This window comes from Ochlerotatus camptorhynchus, unplaced genomic scaffold (assembly GCF_037179485.1).
Source record: "Ochlerotatus camptorhynchus isolate MF236.1 unplaced genomic scaffold, CSIRO-AGI_Acam_v1.1 ptg000176l, whole genome shotgun sequence".
NCBI lineage: Eukaryota > Metazoa > Arthropoda > Insecta > Diptera > Culicidae > Ochlerotatus > Ochlerotatus camptorhynchus.
In genome coordinates, this window is record NW_027040666.1 from 4,739,596 (window position 1) to 4,764,921 (window position 25,326).

At 37.6% G+C, this 25,326-nt stretch overlaps 1 protein-coding gene across 3 annotated transcripts in view; it reads right to left on the reverse strand.

The window, feature by feature from the left end:
* Positions 1–560: 560 nt before the first annotated feature.
* Positions 561–25,326, reverse strand: part of sNPF (short neuropeptide F precursor) — a 90,682-nt gene continuing 65,916 nt past the window's right edge. For all 3 annotated transcript variants that reach the window (XM_065222569.1, XM_065222568.1, XM_065222567.1), the window contains 4 exons: positions 22,830–22,987; positions 20,429–20,587; positions 20,137–20,334; positions 561–1,435 (listed from right to left, as the gene is read on the reverse strand). In XM_065222569.1, the coding sequence (XP_065078641.1) occupies positions 1,388–1,435; positions 20,137–20,334; positions 20,429–20,587; positions 22,830–22,987 (563 nt within the window). In that variant the 3' untranslated portion in view covers positions 561–1,387. The remainder of the gene's footprint in view (positions 1,436–20,136; positions 20,335–20,428; positions 20,588–22,829; positions 22,988–25,326) is intronic.

Here is a 25,326-nt window from a genome sequence, read left to right on the forward strand (position 1 = left end):
ATCGGTGAATCAAAAAGTGGTTCGTTTTTCTGCTCAACAAGCGATGCGTTATGGTAGCGTTCCACACGGGCTTATATGTGCTCTCATACTATCATAGCATGCTGCCTATCTTAACTGCAGGCAGAAGATGCCCGCAGTCATGCCTATGAGGCAATTTAAATAAACCATAACCTGCCTATTCATCGTTATTGTTTGTGAATTATCATTCAGAGAACAACCTTTGAAATGTCTCCGCACCGTAGATACAAAACTGTTAACATTTCGTACGGTGGGTAGTACAAAAATAAAATACTTACCTGTAATGTTTCCAATTGCACCCACGTGGTCCATAAATGTCCGAAACAGATAACGACAATCGCTGCTCTGTTTCAGTCAGGATCTTTATTCAGTACGTTTTTGTTTTAGTAATTAACACACCGACTGTGATGGCATACGCTCTGACTAATGATGATGATGAAGCAAAGTTGAAGTAATGTGCCACGCTGATTATGCTGCATCGTTATGGACGAATCGAAGAGGAGTATGATGGCAGAGGAATAATTGATTTAATACTACGTAAATTGTTTGTTTCTCCACTAGATGTGAATGTAATCGTTTATTTTTACACATGTACATGCTGCATCTGCCTTTAAATACAACTCATCTTCGACAATATCTAAAAGTGTTCTCCTTACATGTTGATAATTGCGCCTTCTTTTGTTGTGTGTCTAGAGGACACACAGCATTCTTATTAATTACTAATAATACTTCAACACGCCTTACATTTTGTAGATTAAAATTTGAACAAATACTGATAAATTGTAACGGTGAGAGAAAAACGTGCATTATTTGAATGGTTAAGTGCCTCCGTCGAGCAATCATCTATTAATTGCATGTTCGAAAATGCATGGAAATGCAGTAAATAGATGATGATGACTCTTGGTTGATGTTATTTTGTTTAGAAGATGGATTATTTGGATCACTGTTGCACAAGGACTTGGTATAAAATAGTTGCATGTTTTGTTTGATATCCTATTATTGACACTAACCCTCATACTTAGTCTGCTTTGTATTTGCTGCCATTGTCTTTTGTTTTACTTCGGGAGAAGATAGGGGTTTTTTATGTATTGATTTGTCAATGAGATTTATTTGATTACTTTTTCATAGCTGTTTATTTCATATAACTCTTCATAAATTTGCAATGTTTCTTACAAGTGCGATTGTTCGATAAAAACGATGTTTTCATTGTTATCCTCAACACAATATATATCTAATGCTGATATTCAATCTAGCGTAAAAACCGATAATATATTTTTGGGGGCCAACACAAAGCAACATAGACTATAATGTTAAGGAAACTGAAGAATGAGTTATGCTTTTGTCCGATTTACCAAATTCCTGATCTGATTTATTTTTCATCCATGCTTCTTGGCCTGTTCTCATCGGAATCGGACTGCTGAAAAGAAAAAAACCAAAAAAAGAATAGGTAAAACATTTTAAAGATCTGTTGCTGCGAATGTTGCTATATTGGTTCACCAATTGGTCCATGGTGAAAATATGCCTAAATTTTTGAATTTCTTATCGTTAAGTTCTTTGTAATTTTAAATTGGCTAAACATTTTTTTTATTATTTCTAGTGCTTTACGTTGTGCATCCTTGTCAGTGCACAGCGGTTTTAAAGGAAAAAAAAAATCATGAACCTAATTGTTTTATGATGTATTGTACATTTTGACGTGTAATTGTGTTCAGATGATATTCATGTGAGCCCGAAAAATTTCGAAGTGGTTGAAGGTGTTCGTCATTCGTTTCTTCAATCATTTTTGTCAATCTTCATTAGTTTATATTTTTAAATCTCATTTCTTGAATTTAGTTAGTTAACCTGTTATAATTTGTTTCGAGTAAAAAAAAGATAAGATAACCTTACTAAGTATAACTTCTATTTAGTACTTTAAGTCCTTATAAGTAATAGAAATATTTGTTTACTTAAATAGTGCCATACTAATCCCTTGTATACTAAAACCCACCTCAGTTTTCAGAAAAGAAACGGATACAAATGATTTCTACAACAAATGAAGTTCAGCCACTTGCATCTAGCTTAGTTAAAATGTTTTGAAAAATTGTTACATTTTTGCTTCTATATGTAATCTATATAGGGGAAATGGATGTGATGTTGGCCTAAATGCCCCTAATTTGGGCCCATACATACATTCGGCAATCGACTAAATTTTCAATAGCGACCAAAAATATACATTAGTACCGTCCCAATGACGCGTTCGTCTAGATAAAATTGATAAATATCAGATTTTTAGTGATGGGCCCAATCTTAGATTCATACGCCAACATTAGAGCCATTTCCCCTATCTCTCACAAGTAATGATTTAATAACATGATACATGATATATAATGTAAACTTATATGATAGATGACGCTCCATTTATGTGCACAGAACAGTGAACAGAAATTTACACTACTTTTTCGAACTGTGTTATATAATGTTCACTATATATTAAATGGAGTGAGAAAGCGGAAGGAAATCAACGAATGGCATGATGCAGGTTTCACCCACACCCCAAACTGGCTGCACACAGTTCGAAAAAGTAGTGAAAATTTCTGTTCAATATAATGCACATAAATGAAGCGTCACATATCATATAGGGGAATATACGTATTCTCGGCAATCTAAGCAGCTTCCGCATTTCTATTAACATTTTCTCAGTGTCACGCACACATATGACGTGTCTGTTTGTTTACATTTATCTGCTGCTAGCTATTCTATCCATTCCAATCGACAGAACTGTCCACACCGGGTAGAAAACGTTTTTAAGGCGCTCCAAACTTCTCAGATGAGTGTGACTATTGTCGGCAGCCTCTTTTACTTCGGCAACCTTTCCGTTTAAACTGTGTGTTAACCAGCTGTTCTATTGTCGGCAACTCGAAATCAGCCGTATTTTCATGTGCTTATGTTTCATTTGAAGAAACACCTGGCATAACAGATTTTCTCAGCCGTAAAAATGTATTACACAGATAAAAATTCTGAATTTTAATAGTGATGTAAACATTCATTCACGTAAACTTCTATTTCATTTCACGCAACCGAGCAACTTGTAAACAATGTTGTTTACAACAATGGGCTTTTGTATACAATATTTGCTACATTGCATGAAATGTCTCAGAACTTTACATGATATATCATGTAAACTTATATGATATGCACACTTAGAAATAACTACTTTTACACGAGATGCAATCCATATTGGACGTGAATCATAGAACGTAAACAAACATTTCATGTAAAATTAAGTGTTCTCAAACCGAAACATCAGCTACACAGTTCGAAAAGTAGTGTAAATTTCTGTTCAATATGATGCACACAAATGGAGCGTCATATTTCATATAAGTTTACATTATATATCATGTAAAGTTCTAGCACAATTCATGCAATGTAGCAAATATTGTATACAAAAGCCCATCTTTGTAAACAATATTGTTTACAAGTTGCTCCGTTGTGTGAAATTAAATTTAAGTTTACGTGAATGAATGTTTACATCACAAATAAAATTCAGAATTTTTATCTGTGTAGTCAACGAAGAGAACGTTTGATTGAATTGATTTTCACGTTTCTTTCAACTGATTCTTATGTCAAAAAGCCCACTTACATGTGTCGGTCTCAGGAAACCGAAATTTACATGACTTTTTAGTAGTGTGTGTGACGCTCCATTTATGTGCATCATACTGAACAGAAATTTACATTACTTTTTCGAACTGTGTAGGATTGAAGCTGAAAGACTACGGAATCGTTTAAATACATTCAGCGAAGTGTTTTAGTGAGAAAATACAGCGAAAATAACGTTTAAATTATGGTTGCCGAAAACAGTCGATAGCTGCCGAAGCCATCATTTACCCTACGTTTACATTATATATCATGTAAAGTTCTGACACATTTCATGCAATGTAGCAAATATTGTATACAAAAGCCCATCTTTGTAAACAACATTGTTTAAAAGTTGCTCGGTTGCGTGAGATGAAATACAGGTTTACGTGAATGAATGTTTACATCACTATTAAAATTCAGAATTTTTATCTGTGCAGGTATCTGTCCAGCAGATGGAATACGCCAGAAGAAGAGATTGATTTGAAATGAACTTATAATTGAGAAAAAGTAGATTCGAGCAACCGCTCCACATATCCCAGAAGTTTAAGTTTCTGGAATAGCTCTCAAAGGCAAGCACTGCCATATTTTAGAAATAAGAATTGGAATATGATACGAAAAACTTCCCATCACATCGTTTATGTTGTAATAATATTGAATATCTGTCGTTTTTTATACCATGACTTGTCATTTTGTCGTTTACCTACTAATCGTTGCGAAAAAGTTGACACTTCTCGTCTTCGCTGGCCTATGTATGCTTAACTGGTGTAGGCTTATAGTGTGCTTATTTGTGAAATCCAAAGAAAAAACTAAGTTGAGGGCAGGTGCAAATTTGCAATTGGGTTGTAGTAGTCAGGTAGAAGGGAAAAGTGGATAACATGGTCATATATGTCGTTCAGCAACGTTGAAAATTCGTTTGCCATGTCCCCGTCACAAACATTTTCAATCGATGTTGCATTGTAATGTATCATCATCATTATTGCCAAAATGTATCGTCCGTGCTCAAATAGTCTCAGGCTGACACGTTGCAATACATGCTTCTGTTTCATTTCAATCGGAATTAGAAATCAACGCAGGTGAGGAAACGTAATATTTCATTCTACATAATTTATTCATATTTCTCGGAGGTGGCTGAACAGATTTGAGAGCACCTGGTTTCATATTGTTCTGACTCCCATGGATTTAATTTTATCACAGATTGACATTTGGGTTCACAGATATGACCTAAGCCCACACACTTAGAAAAATTGATATAAATTTAGGTGCTCTGAGACTGACATATACAAAGCTAAAAAAAAGTAGTGTAATTTTCAGTTACTATGATGCACATAAATGGAGCGTCATATATCATACAAATTTAGATTATAGATCGTGTAAATTTATGAGACATATCATGCAATTTCCCGTATATTGTATGCAACTGTCCACTTTTGTTTGCAACATTTCTTGCAAGTTGCTAATTTACGTGAAAAGGAAGTTTACATGTATGAATGTTTGCATGCATGGATGTTTACATCGCCAGTAAAATTCAGAATTTTTTGGTGTGTACGAGCGTCAATTTTAACCAAAAACTTAGTCATAATAGACGTGAAATTCAGCTCAATCAAACGTACTTTTAAAGTTTTCAGTCTTGTAGCACTTAATTTTATACACACTACTAAAAAGTCATGTAAATTTCGGTTCCCTGAGACCGACACATGTAAGCGGGCCTTTTGACATAAGAATCAGTTGAAAGAAACGTGAAAATCAATTTAATCAAACGTTCTCTTCGTCAACTAGTTGATGTTTCAGTTTGAGAACACTTAATTTTACATGAAATGTTTGTTTACGTTCTATGATTTACGTCCAATACGGATTACGTCTCGTGTAAAAGTAGTTATTTCTAAGTGTGTATGACATGTTTGTTTACGTCTCATCCTTTATGTCAAAGATGGATTCCGTCACGTGTAAGATAAGGTATTTCGAAGTGTGCACACTACGAAAAAGACATGTAAATTTCAGTGCCCTGAGCACCTGCAAGCGGCCCTTTTGACATAAGAATCAGTTGAAAAGGACGAGAAAATCAATTCAAGCAAACGAACTTTTCGTCGAGTTGCATATCCCGACCAACCATTCGTGAAACTTCTTCAAAGTTCTTTACACAAAAATAAAGATTAATGTCGGTAATTCTTTACTTTCAAGTTTCTTTGATTTCGATGAATATATTTAAAAACCTTTATTGATCGATACTTAAATTTAAGATAATTTCTTTATCTGTCGCATGATAGTAATCTATAAAGATGCCATACTAAATGTCTTCTAATTTCGATGTGTCACAAGGACTATAGTTTTCTTTATAAATATTCATCTAAAAATATTTGAATACTGATACCATCGTAACGTTGAACTTTGGCAAAGAACAATAAAGATTACCATCGATGCACATTTATAATCTCCTTGTTATCGATTTGCATCGCTGGGTAAAGAGAGTTTGATACACACTAGATGACAGATGGCAATGTTTATATTAGTTATCGACAAATTTGGTTCTTCATCGAGAGAAGCATGATCTGCTGGAAAATGAACGGGAAGACTGATCGATGGCCACGATGATAAAAATGTTTGCCATTGTAATAGTTCTTTAAGTTTACGTCGATACGCTCTCGGCCATTTCTTAAGAATCAGCGATAGCAAGCGTGGTAGAATTCTCGGCATTTTGAACCGAATGAGGAATCTTGATACTTTGGTTATTGATATGACAAATAAATTTTGAATTCATGCTTGAAAAGATGTACATACATATACATACACCATATACTAGAGTGTGATTGCCAGTCGTTAAGAAGCTCATCAACAGCAGCTGTAGACCCGAGGATTAGCTAACAACAAAGAAATCAGTACACCCTAGATGGCACGGGATCGAAACCTAGCAATTATGCAGATAAAAAAAAATCCCAAAAATATCAGTACCGTGTATTGTTATTTTGATCTGACAAGAGAAATCGATATTTTGATCTGGCAACACGAATCGATATTTTTACATAGGTAACGATTAATAGCAACATTTTGATAAAGATGTTTATAAATGATTCACGATCAGGTTTTTAGTATCTTTACATTTATTCATTAAATGGTGACGATCGCTATCGATTTTTCATATGAATGTCTTTGAAGATCGATATATCGAAAATTAAAGAAAATTAACGAAATGGTTGGTCGGGATGTTTCAGTTTCAGGACACTTGATTTTACATGCCATGATTAAAACAGCAAAAAAGGTTATCTTCCATTTAATTCCACTTAATTAATTTTGGTATCCATGACAGATACGTATTTCGACTACAATGTGCAGTCTTCATCAGTGTCATTCCCACTAAAGAACTTATCAAAATCTAACCCCCTTAAGTACTCATCCCCTAGGTAAAAAAGTCAAGATCATAGGTATAAAAATGAAACTACAATGTGTTGAATCGGAACCTACCTAACTAATAAAAACCAAAGATTTAAGTAAGCTAAAGGAGAAAAATCTATACAATTCTCTAATAAGGAAAATCCCCAAAGGCTTGGTAGCCATCATAATGAAGTAATGAAATTGGGTTGTTAGCGGAATGCTAAATAAAACAGCAAAAAAGGTTATCTTCCATTTAATTCCACTTAATTAATTTTGGTATCCATGACAGATACGTATTTCGACTACAATGTGCAGTGTGGTTTTTATTAGTTAGGTAGGTTCCGATTCAACACATTGTAGTTTCATTTTTATACCTATGATCTTGACTTTTTTACCTAGGGGATGAGTACTTAAGGGGGTTAGATTTTGATAAGTTCTTTAGTGGGAATGACACTGATGAAGACTGCACATTGTAGTCGAAATACGTATCTGTCATGGATACCAAAATTAATTAAGTGGAATTAAATGGAAGATAACCTTTTTTGCTGTTTTATTTAGCATTCCGCTAACAACCCAATTTCATTACTTCATTATGATGGCTACCAAGCCTTTGGGGATTTTCCTTATTAGAGAATTGTATAGATTTTTCTCCTTTAGCTTACTTAAATCTTTGGTTTTTATTAGTTAGGTAGGTTCCGATTCAACACATTGTAGTTTCATTTTTATACCTATGATCTTGACTTTTTTAACCAAGGGGATGAGTACTTAAGGGGGTTAGATTTTGATAAGTTCTTTAGTGGGAATGACACTGATGAAGACTGCACATTGTAGTCGAAATACGTATCTGTCATGGATACCAAAATTAATTAAGTGGAATTAAATGGAAGATAACCTTTTTTGCTGTTTTATTTAGCATTCCGCTAACAACCCAATTTCATTACTTCATGCCATGATTGTTTACGTGTCAAAGCTGAATTACGTCTCGTGTAAAAATAATAATTTCTAAGTGTGTGCAGCAATAAGAAACACCACACCCATGCAACATATATAATACACATACATATAATACTGTAAACGCAACAAGAGATGAGCGCCGAACTGATTTAACGATATGCGCCGAACTGATATGAAAAACTCATGTAAATTTTGGGGTCCGGAGACGGCCACATGCAAACATCACTTTTGACAGAAATTTCCATTATAGAAGACGTGAGATTAAATTCAAAAAATGATGAAATGAAATATTTGACCTGTCTTGCTCCCTTTTTTACATGAAAGTTTTGATTACGTTGCATTCCATAAATCAGAGATGTATTACGTTCACCTCTCACCCCAGCAGGCCTGGGTTCAATCCCAGTCGGCGCTGCCGGGATGTTATGAGGCATAACATCTCTGATCACGACTTCCTTCGGAAGGGAAGTCAAACCGTTGGTCCCCGGTTCATGAGTTGATGGGTACAGGTGTAGGAGCTGCCTTCCTGGCGTCGGTAGCATTGGTGCTCAGCACGGAAAACAAGATCGACGGTAAACAAATCAAGGAAAAAAATGTATTACGTCCCAGGAACACATTTTTTAAGCACTTTTTTCAGTGAAACTTATTTTCGCCGAGATTTGAGATGTTCTACAAAGTTTCCATCAACAACATAATTAATTTATCGTTTGAAACATTATGATGAACATTAAAGTAGCCTCACTTTATCTTCTACAAACTTTTCACCTACAAAGTAATGAATGTACACACCAAAAATTGGTCAAACTATCAACTTCCTACCAGCCCTGTAATTGTGGTTACTCATGGTTACTCCAGCTAACCAGCTCTCAAAACCGATTTGTTTTTTTTTTAATCAAAACTAATTGGGTGCATAAATATCGATCTACATGCGCCCATCGTAACACAAGGTGTTCTCAAAGTGATGAAATATTGCTGCTGGGGATAAAAACAAATGCTTTGAAAAAAAAATCCACGAATTAAGAATATATGTGTATATTGCAAATTACATAAGAAAACTTAATCCTAACATTAACTTATATTTTAGGAATTATACCGTGTGAATGTTCGTTGGTCATTTTGTATACGTATTGTTTACGTGGTACTCCATTAGTTTCAGGAAAATTACAGGAACTGTTTTAGAAGTTCTAAGAAGTTCAGGGAACTGCAGAACAATCGGGGAAGTTCAGAGCTCTTTAGATCAATTTTGAAAACATCATCTTTAGAAAAATTCAAAACATTCGGAAATCTTTTAACAACTACAGGAAAGTTCAGAACATTGAGGAAGTTTATAGATCCTTAAGGGTAATTTCTGAGAACAGCAATGCAGATCCATGAATTTCAAGAAAACTTCGTGAACTTTGAAATGAAGGCCAGAGAGCTTTACGACAATTTTATTGACATCAAGAGCATCACATGAACTTTAAGAAACTTCCGCATACGAAACTTCCGAGATCTTTAGGAAAGTTCAGAGAGCGTTGCGAAAGTTCTAAGAACTTCATGACAGTTCCTTGAATGTCTGAAAAATCATGACGAAAATTCAGGCAACTTCTGCTAAATTTTTAAAACTTCAGGTCCGTTCGATTAACTTCGGAAAAATTGTAGAAACTTTACAGATGTTCCAAGAACACAGTCCAGCAAACAAACCGAAGTTACGAGCTTCATGAACGTCAGAACTTATAGAAAATTATGAAAACTTCATATCCATTAACGTTCAATTTAAAGAAGCTCTGAGAATTTCATGGAATGGGAAGTTTCGATAGCTTTCAATATATTGCTGGACATTTTCGAGAACTTCAGTGAATATCAATGAGCTTCAGGGCAGTTCCATTAACTTCAAGAAAACTTCAGTTAAGTTTATAAATCTTAAGGGCAGTTACGTTACTTCGGGAAGTTCTGAGAACTTAGTGCACTCATGATCAGGAAAAATCGTGGTTTCGATAACTTCTGGGAAGTTTCAGAAAAAAATCGAGAACCTTCAAGAAGTTCATACAATTAGAGATAGCCTTGAGAACATCAGGGAAGCTTAATGAGCTTGAGATAAATGTCCGACAAATCACAGAATTTCCGATAAATTCAATTAACTGCAGAAAACGTGGGGAAGTTTAGAGATCTTACAGGAAGTTGATACTTTCGAGAAGTTCCAAGCATTTTGAAACATTCCAAGAATTTTAGGAATTGTCCGAAAATTTCTGGAAATTGGCAAGGTCTTCAGGAAATATCAGGAAAATTATTGGAGATTTCGAAAGAAGTTCCATGAGCTTTATGAAAGTATCGAAAAATTCAGGAAAGGTGCGGGATCTCTTGAGATTCAGAGCTCTTTAGGGCACTTTCAATTACTTCAAGTAAGCACCTAAAACTTCAGAAAGCTCTAGATTTGCGGGGAAGTTTAAAAATCTTGAATCATCGTCAACTTTTCGATCCAGGAGTTTGAGATCGTAATTTTTTTGCACTGATTACTAATGCTATTGCTATTACTAATTATTGCTTATTGGTTGAAACCATTATTTCCCTTTACTAAAAATCAATATCATGTTTCAAAGAAGCTCTCCTGAGCCCCTCAGGATTAAGGCAATTTAGAAATATTGTCAACCTAGAAATCTGGCGAAACAATACTTAAACCAAATTTTCCAATGGTGGTACCGTACGTCATTAAACTGAATTACTTGGATGGATTACTCCTGCGAAACATAATTTTATTCTGGATAAATAGCCATTTCTCGCGCCAATTGATAAAAAACTAAAGTTCTTAACATGTATCTAAGATTAAGCCCATTGCTAAAAATCTGCTATTTATCAATTTTATCTAGTGGGACGGTACTAATTGATATTTTTGGTCGCTATTGAAAATTTAGTCGATTGCTGAATTTATGTATGGGCATTTACATCCAGCTCCCCTACTTAATAGAATTTAACAGAGTAAAAAAAAAAACAGAGTATTCTGAGTTCAATCTTCTACGAGTCAGTATCGGTATAATTTTATCGACACCGACTCCAAACCATCAGTTCGTTCAATTCCTTCTGACTCATACACCGACTTCAATTCCACAAATTTGGTCTTTGGTGGGCACTAGACTGATGCAAAATTTGACTTTTTCGCTCCACAGTGCTTAAATGGTTTCAAATCGGGTCCTGATTAGCCTCCCAAAATTACAACTCATTTGATTAGAAACAAACTTCGCACAAGCCATTTGAAGTGTACATGTAAATTACTATGGGAAATCTCAATTTTTTGTTCATTGCCTTCTAGTCTTTTTCCATAATGAGCTGCGAAACAGTTCGATAGCCATTTTTATAGAAAATTTTCTCAGCTACAATTTTTCTGAAGATCGTTTCTATGTAAAACGAGACAGAAAAAAGTTATTAATTATTTAAGAGATTGGTAAACTTATGACATGATCAAGCAGCTGCTCTGTAGGCAACACTGTATTTTGCAGTGTGACATAGTAGCCATGACTTTTGTGTCCTATTCAACGCCCCAGAAACACCAATGTTGCCTGCTGAGCAGTTGATTGAGCATGATCACAAGACGTCAGCGCATTGAACCATTGATAACTTTCGATCCTTGCATTTAATCAAAAAGTGATTCTCAGCAAAGTTGTAGCTGGAAAAATTTCCTACGAGTACAGTTGAAAGCTTTTGAAGCAGACCGATTTGGTGAATTATTAGATAGACATGAACAAAAATCTTGGTTTTACCATAGTAATTCCCATACAAATTTCAAATGGTTTGTGCCATCTCAGTTTCTCACCAAATGGGTTCAAATTTTGAGAGGTTAGTCAGGATCCCATTTGGAATCGTTTAAGTATTGTGGAGCGAAAATTTCAAATTTTGCATCACTCTAGTGGGCACCCATGAATCCCGCCTGGTATTGCCCCACAAACTCTCTTGCAAATGGTGACAGGTGACATAGAAGAAACATTGATAATTCTTAACTGAATTGTCAAGGCAGGAACAATGTAAAAACACTTAGATATAGGGGAAATGGCTCTAATATTGGCCTATGGATCTAATATTGGGTTGTTTGAAACCTGAACAGGTTTCTTTGGCAACAATTATAAAGAGATATAAATGCAAAAAATAGTAAAATAGGTCAGCTTGCGCGCTAAATATTTGTTTATTTACTTCATTAATTAAAACAAATATAGGCTTGTTGATTATAGTTAATGCAAGGGGCTGTTCATAAACTACTGTTGAAAATTTTCCACGGCCCATACAAATGTAAAAAAAAATTGTATGGACAATTGTCTACGCAGGGGGAGGGGGAGTCAATAATCCCAAAAAAATGTCTACGTAGTTTATGAACAGCTCCCAACCACATATTGAATTTCGACAACATTTGGACAACTTAAACTAAAGTTTGAGCGATATTAGTGATTTTTTTTTAATTTTCACATAGTAATTCACAATAATCTGAATCAATACTTTTGCGAGACCCTTAAAACATCTCTAATTTTTACCAACATGTGTTCAACGGTTAAAAAACACTGCGTTAGACGGTGCTTTTGAGCAGCGGGAGCTTACAATTAGAACAACCGAATAGGGGAAATGGCTCTAATGTAGGCCTATGGATCTAAAGACACTTAGGCCGACATTAGGAACCCCCCTACTTCATAAATTTTCTATAGCATTGAAGTAATACGACATACACTAAACTAAGGACATGGGCTATAGGGGTAATGGCCCTAATGTTGGCTATTGCTTTAAAGATAGGGGCCCATCGATAAAAAATCTAATGTTTATTTTATTTTTCCTAGAACAATTCGTCATCTAGACATTACAAATAGATATTTTTGGTTGCCATTGAAACCAATAATACGGACACTTAGGACGACATTATAGGGACAGTAACCTTACCACAATAGATCAAATTCTGTTCACATTGAATTTATGTTTCGAACAGAGAAAAAACAAATTCTTGGCCATTGTTTTGATTTCTTTCATTTGCTGAAATTTGCTAAAATATGACAATACATAGCATGGATGATTATTAAAATTTTGGTTTATGACCGCTGTGAGAGTCATGAAGCATATTCCTTAATTTTAAACATTTTGACTGTCTCAAAAGCAATCTGATACATACATGACATTATGTGTCTCATCCACAAAATAGGTATCTAGATGAGTACTAGTGATACACAAAGAAACAAGGATCAGATGGATATTTGCTTACATGGGTGCTGTAGAAATGCACATTACAGTCTGGATATGTAGAGATGAACAATTTGTGATTTTACCACCTAAAGCGTTTTCATCCACTTAGTGATTTGCCTTTCACTACGCCCTCGCCTGCTTGTTCTATGAACGGCTATCATCGTAGCTGCACCGTACGTATAAATAGTGGCATATTGTTTGCAATCGTCTGGCGAGAGGATAATTTTCTTCTGCTTCATCCGGATTATGTCAATTTGTGTTGTAGCTTATGGTGTAAATTTAACGCCTGCGATAATTAGTGCTGGAGAAACTACACGCGATATAGGGTGCTCATGTGTTTCTAAATAACTTTGCCCAACTAATAAACGTTTTCGCACAGGATTAGCTACAATAATCTACAATACTACATCTACAGTACTAGGGTAAGCGTTTTGCGTAGAAAATTGATCGTTGGAAAATCATTTGCTACTGTTTATGAGAGTGTTGTTTGTGGAGGTGTTTGGGAGGTGTAACGGTGTGAAAACATTGTACATATTAACGGAACATTGAGCTGTGATATTTTGGTTAAGAGGAGACGAATATTTTTTTTTCTCCGTTGGACTTGTGATATGCTATTTAATTTGAATCCATCCGATCGAATCCATACAGATTATCATTATTTACCAGGTATCTTGTTTCAAAAAGTATGAAGTTTTTCACACGGTTCGATTTTGATGCGATTATTGTTGAACAGAAAAAAGCATAGAAAGGAACGTAGACGTAGGATGTGTTGCTAATTTATTAATTTCAACGTCCTATACATTCCACCAATTCAGTTAAGCTCTTACACTCGAGTTTTACCACCTAACAACCGTAGTGGTTGAGCTTCTGGAATTTTTGTTTTACTGCGGTTATACTGAATGTGGTAATATACGCTCTGGGAAGGTAGTAAAAAAGGCCGAGTCATTAAATGGACTCTTGTGCTGGAGGAAACTTTCTGGCATTACAGCTCGGGCAGTAATTGTTATAAAATAATGCCACTGTGATCGTGCTTGGCACTAGTTAACCCGTCGTAAACACTTCTATCTCTTGTAGTGGGTGCTAGTTCGAGCCACCTTGTACGTTTTGGTGATAAACTGTTCCTTATAAATCGGGCATGAGAGACAAATTCTGTGGGACTCTTGGGACAGGTAAATGAAGTGGACATACGTAGTCATGGAAAAATACGGGAGGAATTCAGAACTATTACCGGAGAACAATAAAGAACGCACGCGGTGTCGATTACAAGTTTATTAATGTTCAGAAAAAGGGAAAACAGTCTGTTTTTCTCTAATCGATGCGCACACTTTAGAGGGGCGTGCTGCCAATATGAGAGTATGAAGGTCGACACGGTCAGCTGACGATGCTTCACCGCACCAAGCGGTTTGGTCTGGATATCCGCCTTCATTACTTCGGCTGGGCAGTACCGCAACTGCACAAGACCTCTATCACAAAGATCCCGAATAAAACACTTCTTCGTCTCAATGTGCTTGCTTCTCTTGCTGGTCCGTTCGGATGCCACAAAACTCAGATACCCTTGATTGTCTTCGTAGACGATGGTGTCGGAGAAAGCTTCCAGAACTTTACACTTTCCGTCACCAAGTCTCAGCTTCCAATTCTTGGCCCCCTTGAGGAAGCGGATTACTCGTTTGGCTAAACTTAGGTCCCAAGATCGAAGCACTCGTAGCTATGTCAGGACGAGCAGAAACCGCCACGTATATCAACGCACCGATAAGACTGCGGTACATCGTGCCATCTTCCATAGGTTCACTCTCTGAAATGTCCGTCGTCCATCGGTGTCTTCGTCGTCTTCGAATTTTCAAATCCCAGCCGTACAATTAGCTTCTCAATATACGACTTCACACTCAAACTGTAGATCCCGTCAGCTCCTCGCTCAATATCCATCCATACTGCTCAAATTTACACCATACTGCTTCCTGTAGTCCTGCGCTACAACTCGTGCCTTGAATCTTACAGTTACACCAGCTTCATTGCATTTCACCTTATACACCCAGCGACTACGGATAACTATCTTCCCGGGTGGCAGGTTACACAGTTCCTAAGTACCATTTTCCATGTGCGACTGGAACTCGTCTTCCATCGTTTGCTTCCACGAATCCTTTTCAGGACACCTTACCGCCTCACCGTAGTTCGCTGGTTCAGCCATCAACTGCGTAGAAATGCACACTACGAAGTCAGAATAGCGATCAGGCAACTTTCCGCGTTCAGTTTGTTCACTTTTCATCGTCAGAGGGTCGTCCAGCAAAAACAAATCACTCAAATAAAAATAATGTTCAGATTCACTCTCTCCACCCTCCGATCTATCAGAACACTCATCTTCCGTTAGCTCTCTATCACTTTCAATCGGCTCCGCTTCAAGATGATGGTCTTCACTAATTAGGATTGGGCGATCTTCAGAGAAAGATCGATTTTGACGGATCGATCTTATATTGAGCTCTAAAATCTATCCACTTATTAAATCGGTACCAAAGAATCGATGTTTGGTAGATCGATCTTATGGTTTTTATTTTAATTGATCTTTCTTGACGTTGATAACTCACAAACTTGCGTAATCCCATTTTCAAGTGCTTAGTTTGCTATCCTCACTTTCGCTTTAGCCAATTGTTTGTTATTGTTATCCTCACTTTCGGACCATCAATACTCAAAACCTGAGTGGTGCGAAGTGAAATTTTCTTCATGTTGGTAGTGTTGAAATAAACGTTTCATCACCGTCGGTTGGTAGAGAGAAGTGTCAAACGGCTTTTTATGCAGAGCCGATTCGTGACTTTGTGATTGTTTGTTGACATTGTTCATAGCTGGAGTTTTTACGGAGTGGAATAAAATTCAGAATGAAGTGTTTTGCTCACTTTTGCAATTATAAAGATGGACACGACGAAAAGCGAAGCCTATTCAGGTTTCCCAAGGATTCAGCAGTACGAAAAGAGTGGCTCAGTTTCTGTGAGGTGGATCTCAATTTTCAAATCAAACCCAGTGACCGGTTGTGCAGTATTCATTTTGATAAAAATTGTGTAAAACATCTGAATTCAGTTGCTTATCGTGATAAAAATGCAATCCCTACACTGCGAACATATGATGATGGTCCATTTATCAGTGAAACAATTGACGAAAGTTTATGCTGGATCCTCATTTAATCTCATCCCTGTTTTGCTTCTGTCTGCAAAATAAACTTTTCATTTCAGGGAAGTCAAGAACGAATAAAACCCTGAAACATCCTCTACCTGACTTGCAATCAAACATAGTAATTTTCATTTGTATAAATTGTTGCAAATCAGATGCAAATTTAATGTGGCCGATGATATCTATGGAAGTGCTGTCGAAATTCCCTGGGACCTCCAATGGCAACGATTTGACTTCCCTCCAAATCGTGTGAAACTCGAACATGAAAACTCTATAGAACCCCCGTAGAACCTCGCTGGCAGCAACTAAAATATCCACTGAAACCTCTTCTGTCGCGGGAAAAATCTGTTGAAATTTCTAGGAACTTTTGTACTATCATCACAAATCTCCTTAGAACGTTCTCCGAAGTCGTTCCTGAGCGAAAAAAAATCGGAGGGGTTTTTTCAGCGCAGGAGTCTACTTTGGTCCAAAATACGCAATAATACTGTTATTTTTAATTGTTTGAGTCGTTTCGAATCACGTTTTTAAAAAGATCAAAAACATTACTGAAAAATATTTATTTTTTATTTTGGACGATAACAATACTTCTATCTATTTCAACGAACCACAATGATAAAAAAGTGGTTCGATTTGACAGCTCGAAAGTGGTTCGATTTTGAGGTCCGTCTTCGCACCACTCAGCTCAATACCATATAGAATGGACTACCACTTGTTTACGTTGGTACCCCAAGAAATTCTTTCCTTTATAATACTCAATTAAATGTTGTCGTGGCGGTAAGAAGTAATGAGCAAAGAAGGAGGGAGATAGGAAAAACCTTCAAATGTTGAAGAGCTTTGCGTGGGTTGGTTTATTTCCTTTAAATTCCGTTATAATTGCTTATCTTTTGACAGATACGCGTATTTCGTCTACTACTTGCAGACTTCATCAGTGCCAAGTACTCAACACCACTGGTACTGGCACTGATGAAGTCTGCAAGTAGTAGACGAAATACGCGTATCTGTCAAAAGATAAGCAATTATAACGGAATTTAAAGGAAATAAACCAACCCACTCAAAGCTCTTCATAAAGGGATTCCGTTAAGAGGTTCGACAAATTTAAAGGATTCTTCAAATGTTGCTGTATTCGTTAATATCGGAAACGCAAATAGTGACGTCATTGTAGGGAACGATGTTCGTTAAATTTACCACGTAGTCTGGGGTGAGAGTAAATCGTTTTTTCAATGTTAATACAATTTTTATTAAGATGGAAAAGATCGAATTTTTTCGATCTTTTCGTAGACAAATAATCGATCCAAAAAATCGTAAATCGGGATGAAAAAGATCGATCTTCCATTCGGAATCAATTCAACTTCGGATTCGACTGGATCACAACAGGTCTTCTCCTGAGACAAAGCTTTACCATGCAGCTCCATAAACTTCACATCACGGCTCACTGTGACTCTTTCCGTATTCAGATCCACGAACCGATAGCTTTTATGCTGCTCCGAGTACCCGATAAAAATGAGCTTCTGTGCCTTACTGTCGAACTTCTTACGCTTCACATCGGGGATGCGCACCCACGCCTTGCATACACTCTCAGATGATCCAAGTTGGGTTTCCGCCCGAACTATTTTTCGTACGGGGTGACGTCCACTGAGCGCGAAGGAAGTCGATTCTGCAAGTATGCAGCTGTTAACGTCGCCTCGCCCCAGTACTTTTTATCCAGCCCCGCATCCAGGAGCATCGTCCACGCTATTTCCTGCAGATATCTGTTGTGTCGTTCGGCTACGCCGTTCTGTTGAGGCGTATACGCTGTGGTAAAATGCGCATGAATCCCTTCCTGTGAGAAGAAACCCCGCAGCTTATAGTTCGAATACTATCCCCCCCCCACCACCAGATCGAATCACTCATGGCTTCCTTCCGAACAGATTTTCCACGTATCGGACATACTCTATAATTTTGCTTGCAGCTTCCGATTTCTTCGACAGCAAGTACACGACACAATATCGACTGTAGTCGTCAATTAGCGTCAATCATGAGGAACCTGTTCCCTCCCAAATTGCTGTGCTCGACAGTTTTCCCTCCAAACATGCTTCACTCGTAAGACGAATAAAACAATCCTTCACTTCAAACCCAACCGCAAGTTTTTCTCTGGCAATTTTGTCTACAACCATAGGGTTCCTATGACCGAATCTACGGTGTCACTGATGTTGGCACAAATCATTGTGTTGGTGTCCTGCAGCTTCAGCATTCAAAACCGCCTCAATGCGGTCAGTTTCGTCACAGAAAGCAGTCCACAATTCAACGATGGCAAGTAGACAACATCCGTGAGCGTAATCTCTACAGTACCACTAGATCCTTCAACACCGTACACCTTTCCTTCACCGCAACCAGCCGATTTCACAGCAGCTCCATCTGCAAGGAACACATCAGGAGCGCTTGGCTTGCCGATCGTTGAGAAAAACTAGCTACTAGCTCCACTGTTGACAATCCAATTGCTCCGTCGGTTCAAACCGACCTAAACAACACCGCACTGGTTACCTGTTTCGCTTTCGGGGGCTCATTCTTCCTATCATCACTTCTGTCCTGCTTCTGGTTCGCCTGGAACAATCGGCAGTTACGTCGAAAGTGCCCTTTCTTTTTACAGAAGAAGCACGTCTTCTGTGAAACAGCAGTGGCATTCGATTTTAAACCAGTTTTCATGGCCTTGGCCGAGGGGGGCGACACATCTAAATCTCAAGTTTAGATGGTCAACAAATCTCACACTAGCGAATCAATCTTCGAACAATCTTCTTTCATTTGTCGCATCTACTTGCATCGCTCATCAATTTTTTGCAGGAAATCTTCAGAATCGTCATCAATCTTCTTTCTATCTACTCAGTGTGCGCGCAGCTAGCCACAGCAAAACACAATCTTTTTTGCATCGTAGATAGAGTCGTCCCCCTCGGCCTTGGCTTGGTTTCACTCGAAGATCCACCGGATCGATCCTTACGCCGTTCACGGGGTTGGTCGTCTTCGCTTTTCTTCCGCTGCCAGCTCGCCACTGGGTCGTCTGAGTCTCTTTGAACGATTTTACCACACGGGACACGGTCAAATAGTCGATTCCAAACTGTTTCGCGATCCACCTGTGGGACTGGCCTGGATTTTCCACGACCGCTCCCATATTTTTTTGTCAAAGCACTTCTTGCTTAGAAGCCATCTTGATAACCACTAGACAGATTGCGACGAGATTTTGCACATGTAAACATTACAGTCTAAACTAGTTTTAATCAAAATTTCATCAATTTTTATGCAATAAAAACTTACACACAAAAGAAAGTGTTGCATTTTTTCGAGTACAATATTTGCTTTATATTTTTCATAGAAAAGTATAGTAACAATATGCTTTGAATTCATAAAAAGGCTAACATTGTGCGTGGCAGGTTAATTTCTCAAAAAGGGATTATACCATCTGTTTTCTGTTTATGGCCGTACGACTGTGCCCATTGATTTAACACACGGTGGCTCTTTATCCAGGATTCGCTCCTCAAGCCGCTGCCATAAAATACTATCAAAGTTACACACATGTGTATAATCCTTATGGGTGGAGTTGCATCGCGCTTATGAGCGGCGCGCTTCGACCGTAACCAAATGAGAATTTAACATAAGCACGACAATATTTTCATACATGCATTAGGGGAAACAGTCCTATTGAAGTGAAACGTTAGGAGCCAATTGTTGTGTATAGAGACCTCCATACACAACAATAGGCTAACACTTTCTAACGTACCTCAATAATAGGACTGTTTCCCCTATGCATATTTTCACTTTTTTATGACGATTAAACTGTAATAGATAAATTATGGTTTCATTAAATCAACTCACCTCAGCCGACTCCATCGATGCCGGTTCGTCAACTCTGAGTTGAAGCGTTTTCGAAGGATTTCGTGTAGCATCTGCCAATTGTTGTTCATTCAGCTGGTGCTCGTTGAACATAGTCCAAGATGGGTCACTTCTGCCAAATCGAAGTCGTAATTGGGGCGCTCGGATTGCCTTCTGTTGCATAACATCATTGGAGGAAAACTGATGAATAGATGGGAGAGGGGAATGGAATGTGCAACATTGTATTTATATCGTTAGCTTGCTAGTAAGGTATATAGATACTATGCATGCTTACCATTCCTCCTGAGCGACCCCACCGAAGTCGTTGCGAGGGAGCACGTTTCTCCTCCAGTAGTGCATTTTCATTGAAAGATGTCCACAATGGGTCACCCCGGCCAAACCGTAACCGAAGCTGTGGAGCTCTGATGGGCCTTTGATCAACCATTTCGTCATCCTGTAAAATATTAAATTGAAAATAGTTTATTATACTTCGGTCCTTATTACTTTTTATAACTCTGTGCTATAGACGGTCTATACTTTTGGGAGCTTAAACTAGCAGTATACACAAATCAAGCGCAGGTGTAAACTATGAGTTCACGCATGGCATAGATGACCGACCCGCAGCGACTCACGAAGAGCTACTGATTCCGCTCCAAAGCATTAGCGGTGCAGCTTCTTCCTCCTTTGATGGTTGCTTATGTGGGCTCTGCAGCTCGCTGCTTGCAGGCAGCCTTTCGTTGTTACTGGAAAACAATTTTCATCGCCGAAAGCACTGCTACTGCTGCTACTAATTTCGAGGACCGAACACCACGACACAGTGGTGTGGTCGTTAGGAGGTGGGGTTCTGAGTATGGCGATAAGTTTGCAAATTATTACGCAATTCCATCCTCCCTATTCGCACGCGCCTGAGGATCGGAGCCGAATGCCACTTCGACTTGTTTCGTCTACTTGCTACTCTCTGACGACTGTGCTGGGGAAGCAGCATATGCATGTAGGTAATTGGTGGATTTGTTAGTTAATTCGACGCTTTTGGACAATGCTGAACATTTACCAGTTTTCATTAGTTTCTTTCCATAGCCATATTTCTGATCGATTGGTGATAAAATTATTGAAATTGGACCAGGGGCAGCTGAGTTATTGACGTTCAAAATCTTTCTTAATTTGTTACATGTTCCATTTTCGGTTTTCACAAAGTGTACCCCCATATAGAAATCAAAGACGTAGTCCAACGTCAAAAAAAAAAAAAAAAATCTGAGTTGGACGTTCGCATTTATTTGTTCCAAGATTCTGCCCTGTAAGTGTCCGCGATGAGAAGTTGAGAACTTTTGAGAACACAATGAGTGTAAATGTTCATACAAGGCGCTCGTATAGGCCTTGATTTGTGCTAAGATCTACCCAACCAACAATGTTCGCAACGTAAACGCTTTGCTCATTTCATTTATATACAGCCAGAGTTGCAACCGATCACAATCACGGTCGTCAAACAGCTGATGGTAGTAACATAGAGGTAACTCTAAGACCAGAAGGTCCCGAAGAAACGTGCTCAACTTTTTGGCTCAGCTCTGGTACTATCTTCGGTCCCAAGCTAATCGATGCACCCCTCGAAACATAGAAAAATCCACGAGCCCCTCATTTTATCTGTCAAACTTTCATAGCGAATCAAAACAAACATAGTGCAGTACTAGAATTTCGACTTGAATGTAAAATCAAGCAAGGTATCACCTGAGAGGTGGAAGCGACTGCACCATTCAATACCATTCTCGATTACTTTTTGAAAGGGCCATATCTCTTTGTGTAAACAAAGATTCAAACGTCAATTTTTCAAAACTAACACCACCCTCACAAAGGGTCATGTTTCGCCAACAAGATAGTGTTGTTAGTTTGCATGGGAGTGCCAATTTAGTGAATCTTTATTTACAAAAGCAGATACGTCCCTTTCAAAAAGTAATTGAAAGTAAAACGGACTCTCAAAATCCCGAAAGTGATAATCCTCAACATTGACTACCAAAGGATGATGACGAGGAATCTTTACCAGTGGATAAGCATACATTCAGGTTGTCAGAGTGAAAAACGAGAAATTAAATGCCAAATCAGGTCAAACCGTTTAAATGCCAAATCAGTTCAAAAATGGGGCTAAAATGCCAAATCAGGTCAAAAACGGCCTTAAACGCTCAAAACTGGTCTCAAAACACAAATTTAGTCACATAGATGATTGATTGGTATAACATAAAATACATAACATTAAAAACACTAAGTAGCCTAAACGAGCTAAACGACGTTAAAAAACATAAAAATGGCATAACAATGCCAATATAAAATAACATTAAAATATCGTTAAATTGATCTAAACACGCTGATATAAAATTTAAAACCGCTAAAATAGCTGCAAAACGCTAAAATGGCCATCAACCCCCAAAATAATCTTTAAATGACCAAAATGATCTATAAATTTACAAAAAGGTCCATTAACACCAAATTGTCTTGTTCCTGCAGCCCATCTAAGGAAATCCCGTGAGCGACTGGTAGGTCGCTAACCGTATATTAAGAATCGCTTAAACAAATCCTTCTTTAGATTAGGACTTCTGTAATAATATCTGACAGAGGAATGTCAATGCGAAAGATTCGAATCACTAGGAAAAAGTTGGAAAGATTGTCTCAATTTTTTTTTTGTCTTTTGTATGTACGCATATTCTCACCTCTGGTTCCACCGGCATTGAAGGATCACTACGCCGTCCAAATCGTAACCGCAATGATGGTGAGCGGACGGCCTTTCGTTTTATCTGATGATCCGCGTATGACACTGGAGCCGCGTACTCTCGTTGCAGGAGGTATTCGTATAATCCCTTTATGGAACCTGTTTGAAAGAGGTGGAGAAAATGAAAAGTTGAAAATTACTTTTTGTTCATTCGTTTTTATTTTGCTAAATAGGTATTCTGTACACGCACATTACACAAAATATTTCGGAGTGAGCCATTTCCACGCTGAACAGGACGTGAGTAAACAGTATTTAATAACGCTTCTATACTCGCTGGAATTAAACTCCGGATGAAGATATGGACCCACAGGTGCTTGGTTTATCGTTTATCATTTGTGTCTTTCATTGTTCAACTTTCGAGACGAGAGACTATTGAGCAGTGGGGTAAATAAACTAGATAAGAAGAAGAAAAAACAATCCTCTTTTTGATACTCTTAGTGCGACTGCAACAGCTAGGCAGCACCGTATTCGGTGCCGGTGGCGAGGGTTGAAAAAAAAAATCATGAGGGCAGAAACATTACTTGGATTTGGATTTTACATAACTATATACAGGTTTTTTTTTACCTAAGGACAAGATTGATGGAATCCTTCCACTTCGCGTTTTCAGGGGCACGGGGGCAAAACTTAACATCCAGAAGTCGTTTCGACCTGAAAATTAAACTCGGTGCTAGCTTCTCTATAATTTACATCTACCAACTTAATCAGGATTTTAAATATAAAATTACACGTTTAACAATCTCGAATTTAATTAATTAAAGACAAAATTTACAAGTCTATGTAAATTTATATATTAGTATCACTTAGACTGTGTTCCATTTAGTTAAATTTAATTTTAAACTGAAATTAAAATTTTCGAAAATCCCTCTGTTGCCGATTTTCGACTAGGTGTTTGTCAAAATCAATTCCTTGTGTATCAGAAATATACGGTTATTTGAAAATGTCCCATCTGTCAAATTGAAGGGAAAATTCACCATACCTTAAAAACTGAACAACTCATACGCAACATCCAGAAAATAAATGGCGCAAAACTGAGAATCCACCACCTAATAAAACACTCTAAGTACGGCGCTGCATCTAGGTGGACTTTCTCCTGTTACAAAACCCAATTTTACGAGACAATCTCGACGTGAGCTGTAGGTGATTGTGGATGAGATTGTTTTTACAGAGAAGAAACATTCAGCGTAAACCAATCATCCTGTAACCTGGAAGGCCTAAATTTTATTATACTCATGAAATGCTATCAATTTTCGGGACAAGGGGGACCGTAGACCAGTTTGCACTTTCAGATATCACTGTGTTTGTAGGAAATCTGACCCTTTCTCAATGAATGCGCTATACTTCGTCGTGGGGACTTGATGTGATTAAAGCTGTTATCACGTGTTTCCGAACTTGGTAGGTGGTCGATGGGTGAACTGCGAAAACGCAACACGTGATAGCTATCAGCTGTGATTCAATTTTCACCTCGTTTTTGTTTTGTTTCTTCCGTTATTTCTCCAGAAGACAGCAAAGACCATAGGGTGGAGTACGGCTTCAGACTCCTCCCCCAGACCGTATTGCAAGCACGGGGTTTTCCTTTCTAAAGAAAATTAATCAGAAATCTATCCAAAAGATGCTCTATGATGTGAAGCATCATACTGCAAAAAATGAGTGTTGTAAATTATTGTTTACCCCATGCTTGGAATAGGCACCCAAATTGACCTTTGCTTTTAAATAAAGAAGGTATTGATCTACTCACGTTTATTGCGATAATAAAGTTATAATAAGCTAGGACTGGATTTTGAGAAAGGGGGCGACTTCGGCGTAGTGGTTAAGGGGGGACTGTAGACCATGATTTAGACTTTATTTCCATTTCGTCAAGCCAGTGTAGACTACATACAATGATTATTACAATGTTTACTTACATACTATGCATTAATTCTATTCTGTTTTAGCTTAGTTTGTATTTGCTGCTTGGACATAGTGATGTCAATAGTTCCGCAATGCAAATTATATAGGCGCATCATTCGATTGATTGGGCTATTTTTTGCATAGTTTGTTCTGTACGATGTTTCTGAAAATAAATTCCGTGTTCTAAGATATCGACAAGGTGTGTAAAAATTTAATTGTGCGAGAATTTCTGCCGAATCTATGCGCATTGAAATAATGTCGTTGATGAAGAAAAGCATTGCAAATTGGCGGCGCTCCTTAAGTGTTTGTATATTGATGAGCATGCAGCGCGCTTCATAAGATGGTAATGGAAATGCAGTCCAATTCAATTTACGTAAAGCATATAAAAGGAATTGTTTTTGGACAGATTCTATGCGTTCTTCGTGTATGGAAATGTATGGATTCCATACTAGGTGGCAGTATTCCAGAATTGGCCTTACATATGTGGTATATAATAGCTTAATAGTGTATGGGTCTTCGAAATTATGACTGAACCTTTTGATGAAGCCTAG